This window comes from Pipra filicauda, unplaced genomic scaffold (assembly GCF_003945595.2).
Source record: "Pipra filicauda isolate LSUMZ 115617 unplaced genomic scaffold, ASM394559v2 scaffold304_size882533_pilon, whole genome shotgun sequence".
NCBI lineage: Eukaryota > Metazoa > Chordata > Aves > Passeriformes > Pipridae > Pipra > Pipra filicauda.
In genome coordinates, this window is record NW_024104426.1 from 166,419 (window position 1) to 185,303 (window position 18,885).

The window sequence follows — 18,885 nt, forward strand, 5'->3', positions numbered from 1 at the left end:
TTGTTGGGGCATCGGTCACAGACAGGCTTTGGCAGCACGTTGCTCCACGCAGTTTAATTTAGCTTGCTGAGGAGGCTGTTGAATATGCAAGTGGTAATTGCTGCTCTCCTTTCCTTGAAGCAAAGGCGGAAGCGACACCGGGGTCCAATTTTCTTTTAATGACTGATTTCATTTAAACACTGCTCAGGGCAATGTAGGCTTGATGCCTTTTTTTTTTTTTTTAGGGCTAGGGAAAGCTAAACTTGTATCTCTGTGCATCACTGAGCCCATAGCCTCTGTCTTGCATGGAGACCTCAGTCCATTCTGGTTGTATACGTGGGCTCCTCATCCTCTTCTCCCTGAGTTTCCAGGCTGAGCCCATCACACACACATTTCCACCCTTGCTTCTGTGAAAGCAAAGTTGTTTGGGAGTGATTCAGCCCCACCACTCCTGCCTTGGGATTTGGGACTTGGCTACAAGTTTCCTCAATGACTCTTCCCATCCTATCTTCCCTGGCTCTGTACATACAGGGGCAATTAAACTTAATTTATTCTGGCCCGTTCAATAGAAGAGGCCAGAAGGCACCATTAGATCACAATCTGACTTAAATTTATTGATCTAATTAGCGGTCAAAGGTACAAGCAGGAGGTGGGGGCAGGACACTTAACATATGATGCTGTGTAGAACTTGTCCCTTCTGTTCTCCTTAACGCAAGCCTCCAGATTGCCAGGGGCTGCTGCTTTTTCTCCTTGAATAACCAATTTCTGTAGGATTTGCAGGGAAGGAGGAGGCTGTGTAGCTGGACTTTGTTCTGATGATGCAATCTGCGCTGTCTGCAGCTCCCAACGACCTGCCAGTGTGCTGTGTTTTGATTTTGATCCATCATGTCAATGAATATTCATCAGACTTTTGAAGGTTTAATGCTATTTGCCTGGTAGCTAACATATTCCCTCTCTAACCTTTTTTTAGCCTTGGTTGCTAATAATGTACAGCCCACTCAGCCTACATTATAGGGTGATTTGGTTTTTTAAATTGTTTATAGATGAAAATGAGGAACCTCAATAGCTCCAGAACTGGAAGCAGCTCAAAAATACCTTGTCTTGGTTGCTACATGACTGTCTGCTTTAAAACCCAAAATAAAACCTTGCCTTTTGGTCTGTCATTCAAACTCCTCGTAGAACATTGTCAGGAGCGTGTATCTCTGAAGAGCAGGTGTTGTTCTCATAAAAGCTTTCCATACATTTCTGTAAGCCCAAGTCAGAGCTTGTATCGTAGCAGCAGGTTTCAAGGACGAGGCTGACGTGGTGTTGAAAAGGGGATGGAAAATGCTCACTGGAAGAGGAGAAATGGGTCTGTTTGCTCCAGACCAGCTGCAGGAGCAGGAGCAGGCCCTGCTTTGGGAAGAGTGTGGCTGTACCCATGGACTTGCAATCACCAGGTAACCAAACTTTGCACAGCTGAGGACACGTGGGTTGGGACAGAGCTCCTGTGCCAGGCACAAAACGCTGGGCAGCTGGCAGCATCCTCCTTTGTGCCCTGCCCCCTGTGGCTTTTAAAACCCAAACCTTCAGTGTTTTCCTCCACATTGGAGCGAAAGAGGTCTGTGTGCCTTTGGCTTTTCGTTTCCCTCCCTTCTTTAGGAAAGAAACTCCCCAACAGGTTCCAGAACCCTCCTGACACCAAAGGGATGCCAGCAGGCTGCTAATGGATTTGCTGCGGTGTTGGCTGCTGGGGAGCCGTGATGAGAGAGCTTTCATGGCAGCTGAAATTCCTCCAGTGGCTGCGTATTTCTACATCCGAGATGCAAAAATGTGAAATGAGATTTGGGGCCCTTCAGAAAGGGGGACCCACTGGCTGGGCACAGAGCAGTTGCACAGCCTGGGATTATCCTGTGTGAAAACCCAGTAGCTGTTTCCCATCATTCGTGGCTCAGCAGATGATTACACCATGTGCTAAAAACATGCCATGGAGATAATTTCAAGGGTTGTATCCTCTGTTAAAGTACTGTGGGTAGAGCCTGAATTTTCTGCAAGGTCCCTATTTTGAGAGGGCCGTGCTTGCCATGCTATGGTGGTGCAATGTCTGACCCCTAGTCTGTCCTCAGCCCTGGCTCTCCACAGGGCACAGCAACTGTTTACTTGAGTGTATAAATCCGTAGTTGGAGGGAATGGTTAGCTCCAAGGAGATCAGACACTCTTCTCCAAATGCTGACCTTTTTTTCCCCGAGTCTCTTCATAGCTTTGTTAATAAATCTGAGTCATCCATATTTCAACCTTCTGCGTTAACCTTGGCTGTTTGTCCCGTCTCTTAGCATCTCAGTGTCTTGTTTCGCAGGGATAAAATATGTGGGTGTGTAGCTTTGTAAGACAAATGTTTAGGCTTTTCAAAAATTCCCTACTTTGCTGGTTGATTTGTCGCGTTAGAGTGTTTCTCCTCCGTCCTCATTCCTCGTAGGTGGCCCTCCTCTTGAGTCTCAATTTTGGGGCAGTATTTGCTTGGTCCTTGCTGTTATCAATCAGTCAAGACACGTGACTCCTGCCCTGAGCTTTGCTCCCAACCTGGGTTTCAGAAATCAGCAAAACCCAAGCTGAGCACCGGCGCGAGCGGTGCCCGACGTCAGCACTGCATAGGAAAATCTGAGCTACCGGCACCGTGTGATTTTTATCAGCTGAAGTCGCGTCTTGTAAATATTTACTGGAATTTCAAGTAGGGTTTATCTAATTAAGGCCAAGTAAAACTTTCCATGAAGAAGAGCCGCCCTACTGGTGGTTGCTGGTGGATGTTTAGGGGCACGTTTAAGAGCTGCGTGCAGGATATTTTCTCAGCTCTGCTGCTGTCTCTGGCTCGGGGCATCATGTGCCACATGAGGTCTTCAAGGACTGAGTCACCCGTGGTGGGAACCTGGTGGCCCCAAGCACATCCAGCTGTTCCTGGCAGCAGCCTCCGAAATGTGCCATACCCGTGGAATGAGGGAGTATGAGGTGGGGGTATGGGACAGGGACTGGCCTGGCTGCCGTGGCACGGGGAGGTTGGCGCAGACTTGCTGGGATTGGCAGCAGTGGTTCAGCCCAGGACTCCTCATCCCACGGGAGCGGTGGCGTGACCCCCCTGCCGCTGCCAGCTCTGGCACAAGGCGAAGCAAATGCATCTTTTTAATTCGCGTGGTCGTCAAGGTTGCCAGGACTGTAAACGTCAAATCTGAGCAGAAATATTTGGCACGAAAACCGTCTCCGCTCTTCCCCTCCGTGCTGAGCGCGTGGGTGGCTCGATTCCTCCTCCCCTCCGCGGGACGGGAGCGCAGCGCTGCGGGGCGGCTGCTCGAGCCTCCTCTCTTCTCTTCCCTGCAGGATCTAGTGCCCGGGAGGGAGGGACGCAGAGGATCTTGGCCATGGCCCCGAGGAAGAGGAGCGGTCGGGGGATCTCCTTCATCTTCTGCTGCTTCCGCAGCAGCGACCACCCCGAGATCACGTACCGGCTGCGCAATGACAGCAGCTTCGCCCTGCAGACCATGGAGCCCTCGCTGCCCATGCCGCCGGTGGAGGAGCTGGATGCCATGTTCACCGAGCTGGTGGTAAGTAGGATACTTTTTAGTTATAGCTTTTGCTCGCTCTTTGCAGCCTCCCCAGCCTTGGTTTGGAGTTTTTGGGCAAACTTGGGCGTGAAGGGAGCGTCAGGCGATGCTGTTGCAAGTGGTGTTGTGCTGAGCGCTGAGCTCTGCTCCTCCCTGAAGTCCTGCCCGTTTGGGGTGGTTTCTCTTTCTCATTAGAAAGCCTTAATTTCTTAGAGCAGGGGTTGAGGCTCTAATGAGGGGAGTCCCAAGCTGGTAAAGCAGGTTATCCCCCATAGGTGCAAAGAGACTTTACTTGCTGAGCACTCAGCCTCACAGAAATCCTCAGGTGTGGGCTAAATTGAGATTTGTAAAGTCAGGATATTGTTTCTTTATCCCTCAGTTCCCAAACTTGGAAAAACACAGATTAAAAAAAAAATCGAAAGCCAAAAAAACTTTAGTTTTCTCTAATTTAAAACATTTTGGTGTGATATGATGGATAGTGTTCTACTTTGAGTTGGTTCAGCAGGGAAATGGGGTTTCCCTACAGGGCTTGGATGCATAGAGGGAGCTGGGAGTCATGATGCTGGTTGGTCACACTTGGTGGTACAGCATATCCCATTAGATGCCAGGCAGCATGGTTCTGGTGAGCCAGGCCTCTTGGTATAGGAGAGCTCCAGGTTGTATTATAAAGGCTCATTTTGCCTAGACATCCTTCTCCATGGGCAGGATGAGATGTCTGGCAGACCAGAACACCGGCACAGCACAGTGGGGATGAAGGAGGACTCTTCTTGCAGCAGTCCTGCAAACTGCCACTGGTCAGGTTGGGTTTGTTTCAGGTGAAGTGACTGCCTCTGTCTCACGTTATTGTCTAGTGGTAACTTGGCCAAATCAGGTTTTCTTGGGGAAATTCTTTCCCATGGATCACTCTCCTCATGCCCCAGCCAAAGGCCTGTTGCGCTGCGGCTCGGTGTCACCAGCCAGGCTGAAGCAGGCATCTGTGCAGGAGGGTCGTGTGCTGGAGCTCCACCAAGCCTGTGGCACCCTCATCTCAGCCCAGGATTGCCAAAGTGTCTCCCCTAAATTCATCCAGATGCTTCGTTCAGTGGCAGTGCCATGGGGAACCACTGTGAGTGCAGCGAGGCAGGAGCCCAGCAGTCCCAGCAGGAACCAATCCAGCCTGGGGCATGCCCTGTATGGCCCCTCTGCTCTCCAGCCCTTGCTCTGTGCTGCCGAGATTTTTACTTTTTTCCCCCCAGCCAAGGGTGAGAAAAAGGCTCGGAGGCAGCTGCTGCTCCAGGGCATGCTGGCAGCAGGACCCATGCTGGCTCCCTGGGGACTGAGATCATATAGGGAGGGGGACAACGGGTGCCCACCGTGCTCCTGTGCAAGCAGCTGCAACCTCTGGCTCCCCCAAAACAGGCAGATTTTGACCCAAGCCAGCGCCAGGTGGGAGGGAGGGTGAAGCCAAACTCTGCCCCATGGGCACAGAAGGGCAGATTCCCATTCAGGGGAGGGAAGCTGCAAATCCCCCCTCCTTACAACAGCTCCTTCTTGCTCTCAGTAACCTGTTGGTGTTGGGTATTAAATTTCAGCATTAGTTAAATGGTTTGGAAGGCTTCCCACTGTTCCTGTATAAACCCACTGTGTAACATTTGGAAGAGAGACAGAGAAAGCACTCAGAGGTACCGGGCTGATCTTTACGCCTGCGGGAACTTGGTGCCACCCGGCCTGTCATGCTTGGCCATCCAGGGTGGGATGGCTTGTGCCTGCTCTGTGGGACTAAGGCTCCCTCCAAAGTCCTTGGTTGTCTCAGTCAATTGGGTTGAGGGAAGTCAAAAGGGTCGGAGGGAATCCGGAGGCTTTCCCAGTTGGAGTTGGTCCTTGGCCAGCTCTTCTCTTGCAGCTTAATAGTGACTTTTCTGCCCCATTTGTTCCCTTTAGGGACTCAGAGTGGCAGGGATGGAGGCTATCAGGCCTGGGATGGAGAGTATCTTTGGGGACATTGCAGCAGAGGGTTTGGTCACCTGGATGGACAGTCCTTCCACAGACATCAACAACCAAGCAGGATCCTTGCTTTGCAAATCCCAGCCTGCTGCTTAAATCAGAGGGCAAAATCTCTTTCTTTTTAGAGCCATCCTGCAAAATATTCTCCGGGCTTCGCGTGTTTTTAAATGTGCCTGTTTGTCTGAGGCAGGAAACATCCGTAGCATGAGAAATCATTGATTGTCCCGTGCCAGCGGCAGAGGATGAGGGCCTGAGCTGGAGAGGGACATGGAGCAGCTGTGACTCCCAAGGTCAGCTAAAGGCTTGGGCTGCTCCCCCGATGTCTGTTTTTTGGCCTGCTTTATGTTAGATGGACACTTTGGATTTTAATTAGAATAGGTAAATAGAATCGTTAAATAGTTGAGGGGGTTATTCTGTGGCTGTGGAAGGGTTTTTCGGGAGGAACAACAGGGAAATAAATGGGGATTTTTTTTTTTTTTGCCTAGGTACAAAGTGTAGCAATTAGCCTGTAAGAAATGCCTGCTATTCATCCCAGGCTGCAGGGATGATGCTCCCTGTCCCAGCCGTCCATATGCAGCAGTTTGGGGCTTTTCCCTGGCTCGGGTCAGATGCAGATGTTGTTGCTGTGGTCAATGACTGATCACCGCTTCCTCCCGGAGGACCCTTTTCCCTTTCCCTTCCTTTCCCCTCGCCTGGGCTGAATGGTTTTTGTTGGAGTATTGTTGGGATGTCGCTCAAGCGGGCACCGGCCCTGCCTGAAAGGCTTTTCTTTGTCCGCTGTCCTGCCGGGGCTCCGGCCAGGCTCAGCCACCCAGGGAGGAGCAGGTGCTGGCAGAGAGGCACAAACAAAAGCGGGGTATTTCAACGAGATTTACTGATTTGCAGCTCCTTTGGCTGGGACAGGGCTTTATGATTTTGTGCAGCTTTCCTTGCATCGACACCGGTGTGCCCTGCCGGCTCGGGTCGGCGGTGTTTGCTTCCTTGTGCAGGGGTGAGGTACCTGCCAGGCACATCCATTGGATTTAAGGAGTTTCAGGAGCCATCAGTCCTCCCGTAGGACACATCAGGAGGATCGCTGTGCTGTGGGGCTGCTCAGCCCTGGTGATGAGGAAATCTGGGGTTACACGAACTGCCTGCGAACCAAGGGAACAAAGCTGTGCCATCTGCCACAGCTTCTTTCAAGAGGCTCCTGCGTATCCAGGCTAACAATACAGCATTTCTTCAAAGGCTGAAATCTTGCTTGCACGCTCAGAGAAAGCACTTGCAAAGCTCCACATAATGGTGCCATATGGTAGATCTTGCTGTAACAATCCTCTCTATTTTCCGCCAGCAACTAGACTTTCCACCAGATGGGTAAATGACTGATGTCCTTTATATCTGCTTAACACTCCTTGTCACCCTGAGGTTTGTAATGAAACGCTCTGTGTGTGGTGCTGTGCATCGGCCCCGTGGGACGTGCACCGGGCAGGGGGGTGGAATGGCTTGATTTGGAGAGGGTACAAGAGCCCCTCACTGTCTTCACAGTAAGGTTGGGTCACAGCAGCATCTCCATCCCAGCGGTATGGGAGAGATGCTCTGGTGACTCCTCAGATAGCTTGAATGCTCAGAGGAGCTGCTGAGCCTTTGCTGCCAAAGCTGCTGTGGCTTTGCTTGCCCCTGGAGCACAAGGTGCTCCCACACCTTGCTCCCAGCCTGAATCCCTGCGGGCAGAGGAATGGGCTCAGAGGAGATGCTGCCCCAGATGCTCCTCAATGCTTGTCCTCTCCAGGCTTTGAGGAAATTACATTTACTGCTCCCAATGGGGCTTCTTAGACTTTTCAGCTCTGACTTAGTGACACAGAAGAAATTAGAGCAGTCTCCATTTAGCCCTAGCCCTGTATCCTCCCTGTGATATGCAGCAGCCCATTTTTAACCTATGCAACCAGAGCAGGTAACCTTCCCTGTGTCCCTCCACGCAGACTCCAGCAGCTGAGAAGTTTTCAGAGACCTGGGGAGGTGGCTTCAGGAGTTAATTGGCTGTGCAGTGTCTTCAGCCCCCCAGGCTCAGGATGGGAGCAGACCATTGCCCCTTACTCACACATGGTCTCCAAAGTGCTGGGCTTTATGCCTTCCCCTCCCGCGATGTGGAAGGCTGCTGTATCCCTCCCTGCTGCTTTATGAAGTAGTGGAAACTTGGGAGCCTGAGGAACAATAAAAAGGTCTCTGGCAGCTTATAAGATTTATCACAGCATTTGTTTTTGCTATACTTGGGGCAACTGATGCATTTCATCCTCGCCGCTCTCTGGATGCCGTGAGTTGGGAGATAGGAGATAGCATCCCCTGTCAGAGACATTAATTCTATTGCCTTTGGAAAGCTTCATGATGGGCAACGGGTCTGTGGCTCACCAGTGCTTGGGTAGAATGCTCCGTGTGTAACTGTCCCGTGGAGCCATGCCATCCCTTCCTCTCACCGTGCCAGGATGATTGCTATTTTATATGCTGCTTGAACAGGGAGCAAAGAACAGTCCAAGAATGAGGAGAAATTGGTGGAGCAGTCAGTGTGAGTGCTATGTGTCAGTAACAGCACCAGGTCGGGAGCTCATTGCTAGTGATACCCAGCTGTACTTAGGAACTTCAGTAATGTGCTTTTTCCCCGGTATCTAATCCAATAAGGAGAAAGTATGAGGTTTTGGGCCTTGCAAAACAACACGGCTTTTAAGTAGCAGCTGAGGGATCAGCTGCAAAGCCAAGCTTTGCATTTCATGCTTGCAGGTCAGCTGTCTATTTTGCTGCCTGGTCCTTGCAGCATTAAGGACTTGAGGATTTTGAGAGCCATTTAATGGTGACCAAAGCCATTTCCCCTATATCTGCAAAGAAAAGCATGTGGTTGGTACCCAGAAAAAAATATTACAATTTGCCCTTGAGTCCTGGGCAAACTACCCCTTTCTGCAGAGTCTGTCCAGGGCCAGACACTCAGTGTGAGGTTCCTGATCCCATCCCACTGCTGTCACCCAAGACCAAGCTCCCTTGGCTTATGAATCACTTTTAAGGAGGAAAACTAAATGATTGAGTAATGCCTGCTTTTAAATTCACTCTTCACCGGGCTGCCCAGGTTCTGCTCTTTGGATGTGAACAGCCTGGACCTGCCACGCTCCTGTCCCAGCCCGCTGCTCGTGGCGCTGGTTTTCATCACCTCGTGGAGTTAACACCCTCAGAGATAATCTCTTAAATGTATGTTTTGATGGGTAAGCATTTGATAGAGAAGTTGCACACCTACTTGGTGAGAAAATAAGGGTTTTCTGCCTACACGGATTCCCCGGCCCTGAGTGAAGCAATCCACCGAGGAACGCTATATTTCAGCTGAAACAGTCCTGTAATTGCAGTATCTGTTACAGCTGCAAACTAGTGTGGGGGTTTGCCCAAAAACCATGTTGTTCCCAACTCGTAACTTTACAAAGGAGCCGTGTTACAGCACAATGTCAACCCCAGCTGAAGGCAGAGAGAACATAAGGAACCCCTTTGTTTCCAGGAGAAGTACAACTGAAGTGGAAAAATTATATGGTCTACCTGCTAAATGCTTTCCACTTTGCACTTCGTAAAAGAGGAGGCCACATCCCTGGGAGGTGCCTGGGCAGCTCGTTTGGTAACTCACTGGTGACCTTAATTGGGGCATTAAGATTTTTTGGCTGGCACTTGCTCAGTGTTTCTGGCACAGGTCACCATGGAGTCTCAGGCCCTTTGGATGGGGAATTTGCTCCAGCAGCAGTCTTCTTCCTGACTGCTCAATGGTTGGGTGGTGTTGTTGGAGGAGTATGAGCAGGATTGAGCAGCACGTGAGTTGTGATTTATCATCAACCTCAGCTGGAAGTGTTCCTGCTGGGAATAGTCTGTGCCTGCCTTGTATCCATTTGCAGGTACAAATGGAAGCTGTTCCTACCACTGTAGTATCTGTTGCTGGCAGAGTCTGGGTGTTCCTCAGCGTGGGAACATCACCGAGGTCAGCTTTGGCAGCCGAGGCTTTCCACAGCCCTGCAGGCAGGATCCTGCTGAGCCCCCCAGTGGACCTAATTCCCATCAGCTCCAAGTGTTCAAGTCCACACTGTTGTTTACAGCGATCAGCTTCCCTTTCCCTGCAACACTCAACATCTCTAAGCCAGTCCGACGCCTGCTTTGCACTAGGCATCCTGCTGGATGTCAGACCTTGAAATCATAGAAATCACAGAATGATTTGGGTTGGAAGGGGCCTTAAAAGATGATCTCATTCCAACACCCCTGCCATGGGCAGGGACACCTTCCGCTAGACCGGATTGCTCCAAGTCTCATCCCTCCTCTGTCAGAAGTCAACTCCTCTCAGGGGGACTCTGTTTTGCACCCGAGTAGTGTCTTTAAAATGTCTTTAGGACGCCAGGTGTGACTAAAGCCAGGGCTGTGGGGGAATAAGGATCACTTGTGTCCCACCCAGGCCATGTGTGTGCAAGGAGTCCATTTCCATCTTCCACTGCTCATCAGCATCAGGCTGTAGCTGCCTTCTGCTTCCCGTGGCTGCGTCCTTTGGGTCCCACAGACCCAGTGGTACATCGTGGGAAACTTTCAGGGTCAAGTTGGTTGGGGCTTTGCAGCCTCTAATTCCCATCCAGCACCCTTCTGAAGCCCTTCCCAGGGCATTATCTGGGGAAACCTTGGCATGGTTTAGCCCCAGACCAGCCATACACAGCTTCCTTACATGAGATATCCCTGTCAGGCACATCCGAAGCCACACTTGACCTGTTGACTTCACTGCCAGCTTCAGTAGCTCTCAGAGGTGCCAACAGCAGAGGCAGTATCTAAAATCTGACTGAAAAGGGAGCTGCTGCCTTGGTTCTCTAAATAGGTGAGAAACTCACATCTGAAATATTATTTGTTTGCCAGCTCTGTGCTTTATTGATAGGAGATGCATCCACCAAAGGATAGTTGTCCCCGGCTCTGGTTGATTTGATTTAATCCATTTTAGCTATCACAGTAGTAAATAATGGACTGATACACTTTTTTTTGTTGTTGTTTTCAGGGTTTATGTACGACTGTTTGGAAAAAGTGCACTGGTGATGCACCTGCAGGGCTTCTAGATCTGAGAGTGTTCTGCAGGGTAAAACTGTGTGGATCAATAACTCAGGCTGGAAAAGTATCCTGGGTTAATTAAAATGGGAGAAAGGTTTTGCAGATGAGGTCAGTGAAAAGGTCACAGGAGGCCAAGCTCAATAAATAAAGTGAAAAAAAAAGTATATATGACGTTATAGATATATATCAAAACAAAAAAGAATGAGAAACCTAAGTAGATACTTCTCTTAGAATACACTAGTATTAAAATATAAGCACCTTTAAAACCTATAGCCTATTAAAATAATTAATTGAATTAAATAATATTAAAGAATTACATGCTGTCTGCCTCAGTTAGGTGTTTGAACTGATGGGAGCATGAACCAGCTGCAGCTGGAGTTTATTGAAGAGCTAAATCAGCTGTTGATGGCCATAATCTTTCTGCAGAAGAAGAAGGGAATACATTTTTTATTTATGTCTGTCCAATGCTTTCAGGTCAATAACTGAGCAGGGTGGATTATGGTCTTCTCCAATCTGAGACTAAAAATTGAATGTGGGAAGAGGTTGAGTAGGCATAAGCACTTTGAAGTGCTTCCACATTATTCCTTGTTGCTTCTACTCATTCCCTTGCTGTAAGCAATTTCCTTTATTCAGGAAATTCATTACATGATAAAGGCAAAATGAATAATAATCTTCTATCTGTTATGCTTATTCATTAAGAAATATGAATAGTTGATTTTTGTTCATGTTCTGTAATTGCAGCTGCAGGTTCTCGTGGGTGAATTAAAAATACACAGTGATAATATTAGCAGGGGTTGGTTTGTCTGAGGGGTTGTTTCTAAGCTCCAGTGCTAGGGAGGAGGCGTTTTTATTACTTATACTAAAAATAAAAGACTTTAAAAAAAAAAACAACTGATCTAAATCTGCATACACTGAGAATTCTAATTGCCTAAATAAAGCTGCAGCTAGAGGAGCTCCTCCTGCGGCACAGGATGCGTGTGAAGGCGGCTGCTTGTTCGCACTGTAACAGCCACTGATTAATATGTCTTACTTTTCAAGAAAACGGCTTAAAAATAACAGAAACAAGCTTCTGAGGTTTGCTGTGTGCCAGTTGCAGGGCTGGCAGGGGCAGGAAGGCAGCTGCTCCACCGGCCGTGCGGGCAGTGCCGTCCCGCGGCGGAAGAAGATTAGATGTGGAAAGGGGGAGAAAATGCTGATTGCCATTTCCCTTGACACCACAGCGTTCTGGGATAAATCAAATTGATGAACTTGGAGAAGAATGCCTGGAAGAGAGTGAAAAAGTGATATGACCCCTGAGAAAGGAAGCCGATGCAGGCTTCAGAAGGCCATTATGTATTGACTTTTTAATTCCCATGCTAGACCAGCTAATGCCAAATGTTGCCAAAAAGTTCCCACTTGTTTTTTTTTCTTGCCATTTTTTTTCCTTTTTAAAACAATCTCAGAGCTCTCAGGCTTTAATTGAGGATGCAGAAGATTTGGCCTTTACGTGCTGTAGTCTTACAGAAGTTTCTAAACTCTCTGCATCCATCCATCAGAGGTAAATTCACTTGCTCTTTGTTATGTTGATCATTTGTTGATCCAGTGATGTCTTTCCATACATCTGTGTGTATATATGCACATATGTGTGTATATATGCACATATGTATGTATATGTAAATGCAGAGAGAGAGAGAAGTTGTGGATGACCCATTCCTGGGAGTGTTCAAAGCCATGTTGGATGGGCTTGGAGCAACCTGGTCTAGTGGGTGGGTTGAAACTGCCTGATCTTTAAGATCCCTTTCAACACAAGCCTTTCTGTGATTCTATATACATATATATGTATGGATATATAAACCCAGAACAAGCCAGCAAATTTTAATTAATCATGATTTCAGTTATGGCAGTGGATGACCCCCCCCATCTCCTCCATGTTCTACAGTTATACAATTTGTCAGCCAGAAAAGTCCATTAGATTTAAAGGTTTTTCATATTTTTTTCCTACAACCTCTAAGGATATTTTGGAATTGCAGATGCACGTATAGGGAGTTGTCCCATATTTAATCTCTGCTCTCCAGCTGCTTCTTTCAGAATGTTTGGTGGCCTGAAGGACCTGTGGGATGTAGGGGAAAACCCCACGATGGTCTTTCTAGGATGTTGTGGACATGGCTGGGCAGCACTCGGGCTCACCCAACTCCAAGAACCCATCCTAGAGGTTGTTTCTGAAGTCTTAGGGAGTCGTTTCTGAAGTCAAGAGATTTGCAGCATCCTGCTGCCTTCCTGCTGTTGCCCTCATTAAAGTCAACCCATGGGAGATGCACATTAAAACATCCACCATGGTGTGAGTGAAGTGACAGGGACAGAAGCTTGCACTGAGGACCATGCTGTGAGCCTGAGGCTGGAATTGATGCTTTTCCTGCTGGGAGGGCCAAACACTTCTTCTGGTGGCTGTGCCTCACTTTTTGGCTCGATCTGGCATTGCCAGGAGGTGGTGGGAGACTGCAGTGGCTGCAAACCAGAGAGGTTGTGGCGTCTCCCTCCTTGGAGATACTCAAAAGCCATCTGTACATTGTCCTGGGCAACGGCTCTGGTGGCCTTGCTTGATCAGGTACTTGGACCAGGGGACTCCTGGTGACCCCAGACTCCCAGTTGCCAGCTCAGGGAGGTACAGACCATTGCAATATCTGCCTCTGAATGCCACTGTGTGTCCTCCAAGGGAAAGGTATAGACCACTTGATAAGAACTTGTTTGGCCCATGGGATTGTGCTCACAGTGTGCACATTTCTAAGGTAGCTTTAGGAGGACAGTGTGGGATCACCTTCAGTGGAGCTCCTTCTGTACTCAGAGAGAGGGGGAGGTTTTCTTGGCTAGAACAGAGGGCCGTCAGCAAAGCAAACTGTACAGAACTGTTGTACCTCCTAGAAATAGAAACTACACAGAGAGACTCAAAGCTCCCCTATGAGATTTTTTGAAAACCATATTCAAATGAAGATTTAATGTGGAAACATGTTTCCTGATGTAAAGGTGAATAGTTTAACTGTATGTGATGAATATTTAAGAGTAGTGTATCTCCTTCCAGTAAAAACACTCTGGGCAGAGACTTCCTTTTGGTAGCAAAATGAGGCTGTTATTTTACGTGCCTTTGACCCGATTCCAAAAAAATACTAAAAATAGTGAAGTTGGCAGATTCTGACATGGGAGGCAGCCAGGTGGAAGGGGCAGAGCTGTGAAAGGGGAGGCTGAAGTAAAGGCTGTGAGGGTGATGGACACTGACCCACTGTTTATCTTCTCACTCTTCAGCAGCCAACATCGCACACTGTAGCAGGAGTCCTTGGACTGCAAATGGCCCATAAAATGAATTGCCAGTTAAAATCACCTAACTATCGAGCTTGTGATTATTAATTGAAGGCAGGTATGGCTTTGAGGTTCTGCACAGCTTCTCTGCTATGCAACAATTCCACTGTGCAGTTTTTAAAGCCTTTATCGGAGCTGCATTTGTATGGTGGGTTGTGAGCCCCTGGAAAACTGCTGATGTTCCTGTCCTCTCCTTCCTTGGAGTTTGAAGGGCAGTTTCTGAGCAGCCTGCTTGGGGCGAAGGAGCACTGAGATACATATCAGTGAGCATAAGCAAAGGGCTGGAGGTGCCTGCAGGAATCCCCCTGCCCGTAAAACCAGCAAAGACCTGACTCTTCACGGTTGAGTCACTGTTACGGCTCAGGATAACAGTCGTTAGTCACTGTTTGATTATGAGGATTTTTGTGTTCGCTGGGTGCCACACAGTATTTATTTAAACACCTCTCCCAAGCATCCTGCAAGATATCATTAGGTAGGTGTCGTTGAGTGATGCGGGGCTGCGGTGACTGAACATGTTAGAGCTGGGGCACAATGAAATGTACTGTGTGAGACTCAGAAGCATTTCTGCACCTTTTTTGGATGTGTTTGCACGTTGTCATGTACCAGTACCTAATATGTTCTTCTGCTTTGTCCTTTCTTGCTCCCGCTTAGGCTTCAGCTCAGTTTGGTGTTTTTTTTTCCCTTGGTTGATAAATCTTTGCGTTTGCTCAAGATGTCTTTCTAGGGTATGGGTATTTTGAAAGTTTCAAAAAATATTTTCCTAAGGAGCCACATACAGATGTGTGTGCCTGGTGCTTTCATGCCTGATTATCAGGTTCACGTGGCCAGAAAGTGGGGTCACAATGGAAGCAGTTTTCTGCACTCACTCAAACTTGCCCAAGGCTGGGGCGGAGGTTGGTTGCTTGATATGAATCTCTGACCTCCCAGATTGTAACAACATGGAGAGATTTGGAAATGACACTCTTTGGAGGAGTCCCTAGCACAGGTTCTCCTCCCTGGGTCCAGGAGAATGAGGTGTATCTCGCATTGGGCTCAGGCTTTCCCAGTCCTTGCTTTTTTTCCCAGTCGCTGTCACAGCAGCATGTTTAGTTCTGTTCTAAGGTTGTCTTCCAAGTCTTCTTCCAGAGCTCCATCAGCATCAGCTCTGTGCAGCATAGTGGTTTTGAAGAGTCAGTCAGTATGAGGGGGAAAATGTCAAGGAAAAGGCAGAGCTTCTCCATGCATATACAATGGAAAAAGCTCCACAACACCCTTCCTTTTGAGGAGTAATTTCACCAAGAAGTGCAATCAATACCTGCAGTGGATATATAAGCCTTTCCGAGGTGTTGCAGCTCTCAGTCACTGGGTGTTGTGCTGGAGGGCCCTGGGTTTGGGTTACAAGGTAGCTGAAGGTTCCCTTCCCTGGCTACTGGGTGCAATATGAGCTTTGATTAGATCAGCTGAATTTCTTGGTGGCCTGCAGACTTGCTGATGCAGGGACCCATCTTCTCCAAGAGGTGTCTTGCTCAGCCTTCCCCAAATGGGACTCTGATGAGGGTACAGGAGCTACCAGGTTTAGTTGATAAGTGTTACTGTTCAGGCGTGGAAACTTTAACAGGTCTCTTTTTAGTTGCTGGCATGAAGGGTGTAATTTTTAATGGGGATCCCCTTACTTAAATCTGCTGTCTGAGTGGGATGAGTTGGCTGGAGGCCATGGCAGGGCTCTCCTCAGTCCTTCTGCAGCATCTCCAGCATCTCCAGCATCTCAGTGCAGCCCCAAAACCACTCCAGCATGAGGTTTGTCATCAATGGTGGTGATTTTAAGAGGCATCCATGGCTGAAAGATCAATGTTGGCTTTAGCAACGAGCCTCTCAGCCCTGCCTGAATGTTTTATTTAGTTCCCTGATAAAAGCTTTGACCTACATCTAGCACCAGGAAGCGATGAGGCTTTGATAATACTTGGGCATCCCAGCGGAGGGCACACTGCTAACCGAGCCTCCAAGTTGCAAATGGATGTGTCCTTTAAAACAACATCAGATAAACCAATAAAGGCTTCAGTCAGTAAACAGCTTTATCTCTGCCAGGCAGTACGTGATCCAGTTTTGATGGAGAGGATGTACCTCTTTATGAACTGTAGGTATTAGGAAAAAAGCTTTCTATTTTTAGTTATGGGAAAACAAAGCAAAAGCCAAAACACCTGCAGTTTTTGATGATATGAGTGTGTCAGTGATGGAAATGGGCTGGACCACTCGGGGTGAGGTGCTCAGTGAAGCAGTGATGTTAAAATAGAAAGGTCTTGTTTGAATTTTTCTTTGCTGTACGTGTCTTAGATGGGGTCAGTCACCTGGAGTCTCAGTCCTCTGTGTGAGGCAGTCTTGTGGGCAGCTGTGATGGCTTCATGGATGTCCTTTCCAAAACACTTGCAGCCTTTAAAAGCAGTGAAGGTGCTGCCTGGGAAGAACAAGGGAAGGGAATTTGCAGCCCCATCCTCTCAACAGCCCATAGTCAGGGGAAGGTCAGCAACAGCAGGATGGGAATTAGCATCATTTCCCTGACAAATCGGGAGTCACAGAGCGATCCTGTGGGATCACTGTTGCACTATGGTGTGGACCCAGATTGATTTACACTGCTTATCTGGGGGATTGTATCTGTGCCATGACCCCTTTGTATGCTCATGTTGCATGTTTTGTGGTTTTTTTTCCCCCCTTTCCAGGATGAACTTGACCTCACGGACAAGCACAGAGAGGCCATGTTTGCGCTGCCGGCGGAGAAGAAGTGGCAGATCTACTGCAGCAAGAAAAAAGTAAGAGACTCGTTGGGTCCTGAGCCTCTTCCCTCTCGTGCAGGGTGAGGAGGATGTGTGGGGAGGGACACACCTCTCTTGGGATGCCAAGTGGTATTTGGGGTGTCACAGAAGTCTATCTGTTCCTCGGGGTGACTCTGGGAAAGGAATGTCTTTGGTCTCCAGAATGCAGAGCCCTTCCTCCCCAGCCCATTCAGGCTGGAGGAGGTGTCACCACACACTGCACCGGTGTCCTCCACCCCATGCTCATCCCTGCCAGCACAAGCAGAGCCACATGGAACTCTGTGGGCTCTCAGATTGGCACTGCAGGGGCAAGGCGCTGCTCCAGTCACCATTTGTCATGGCCCTGCTCTTCTCTGCTGATGTCTGGGAGCCCAGTCACAGCCTGCCCAAAAGCCTACCTCTCCCCTGGGCTTCCTGTTTGCTGCCATGAAACAGGCTTGGGTATGACTTTTTGTCCTCTCACTGGCTCTTCCCAGAGGATTGCACAAGTGGAAAATGCTGTTGGGGAAGTCGTGCAGCACAGCCTGCGAGGGATTCGGCCTAGGGGCACGAGGATTGCTTTTAGGGTACAGCCGTGTCACTCCTGGGGCAATACAGGGCTCCTCAGTGTAACTGAGACTGTGCTGATTCAAGAGTCATGGATCTGTCTTGGTACCACAGGCTGCCCACTTGCAAGGTGGCCAAAGTCACTCTGTTTTTCCTCGGTAACCTGAACATTTTTGCTCCTGTATGCTGGCGCAGGAATTACCTCCAGATATCTCTGTTGAAACTGCATTACCTCCCAGCCTTGGCCAAAGCAGAGATCTTGCAGGACATGACACTGTGGGGAGAAATGTGTCAAAAATCCTCAAGGAAGGATGCTGAGGCCTGCGAGGGAAATGCCCCCAGTTGTAGGCGTGGACCAATTGGAGCAGGTCCAGAGGGGGCCACGAGGATGATCCAAGGGCTGGAGTACCTATCCTATGAGGACAGGCTGAGAGAGTTTAGGTTGTCCAGCCTGGAGAAGAAGAGGCTCTGGGGAGACCTTAGAGCTCCTTCCAGTGCCTAAAGGGGGATTGTAAAAAGACTTTATAGTAGGGCAGTAGGATAGAACAAGGGATAGAAGTTTTAACCTGGAAGTTTATTTAGAGTAGATAAAGGGAAGAAATTATTGACTGTGAGGGTGGTGAGGCTCTCGCACAGGTTGCCCAGAGAAGCTGTGGCTGCCCCATACCTGGGAGTGTTCCAGGCCAGGTTGAATGGGGCTTGAAGCAACCTGGTCTGGTGGAAGGTGTCACAATGGCAGAGGGGTTGGAACTAATTGATCTTCAAGGTCCCTGCCAATCCAAACCATGCTGGGATTCTGTAGTTCAGTTCCCAGATTTGATGCTGTGCCCCTAACTTGGCTGCAGGAGGTGTCTGGGCAGTGCTGGTTCACTCGAAGGGCTCTCGCTGCCATTAATGTCTCTTTTCTCCCGCTGTAGCGATGGCACCAGATTTTCCAGCCGCGTTTCAGGCCAAGAGCAGGCTTACCTTGCTCATGTAGGATTAAGTTTTAAGCCTCTCATAAATACCCCTGAAATCCCTGTATTATTGTTAGACACAGGCCTGCCATGCCCGCAATTTAAATCGGAGGGGAGAAGGGATGTTAACAAATTACAGGCACTGCTCTGGATCAACAAGAAAATGGGCAGGGGATGCTCGCTCGTCACTGCCTGGCGGATGAGCAGAGCCGTGCTCTGGTGTGTCTGGATAATGGGAGACAACACAGACTTAAATCAAGCAAAGCCCTGTAATTATTATTGTGAGTGGAGATTACCTTCTATCTAATCTCCTGAGCGAGGGTTTAGATGGAGCTGATGGTGGCTCTTTCCCGTTTCAGAACCTCCTTGCGCTCGTGTTTTTTTTTTGAAAACTGAGCTGCGAAACTCCCTGCTCACGGGGAGGGGTCGAAGGAAGGAGCACCCTGTGGCATTCTCAGAGGTCCTCAGATTGGGCACCCATCTGAGGCTGGATTCTGGCTGCAGTTCTGCTCTGGTCCTCATTCCTCTGGCTGCTCTCAGCTGCTCCTTCCCTACTAGTGATGCCGTCTCCATAATCTCCAGAGCATACATGTCATCGCTTGCTTTGATGGAGATGTGCTGGTGGAGGCAAATTCATTTGTCCTACTTTTTAATTAAAAA

At 48.8% G+C, this 18,885-nt stretch overlaps 1 protein-coding gene across 2 annotated transcripts in view; it reads left to right on the forward strand.

Annotated features, from left to right (window-relative positions):
• DAAM1 (dishevelled associated activator of morphogenesis 1) overlaps nucleotides 1-18,885 on the forward strand; it is a 95,646-nt gene that overhangs the window by 36,549 nt on the left and 40,212 nt on the right. For both annotated transcript variants that reach the window (XM_039383317.1, XM_027711773.2), the window contains exons 3-4: nucleotides 3,328-3,551; nucleotides 16,631-16,720. In XM_039383317.1, coding sequence (XP_039239251.1) covers nucleotides 3,369-3,551; nucleotides 16,631-16,720 — 273 coding nt within the window. In that variant the 5' untranslated portion in view covers nucleotides 3,328-3,368. The remainder of the gene's footprint in view (nucleotides 1-3,327; nucleotides 3,552-16,630; nucleotides 16,721-18,885) is intronic.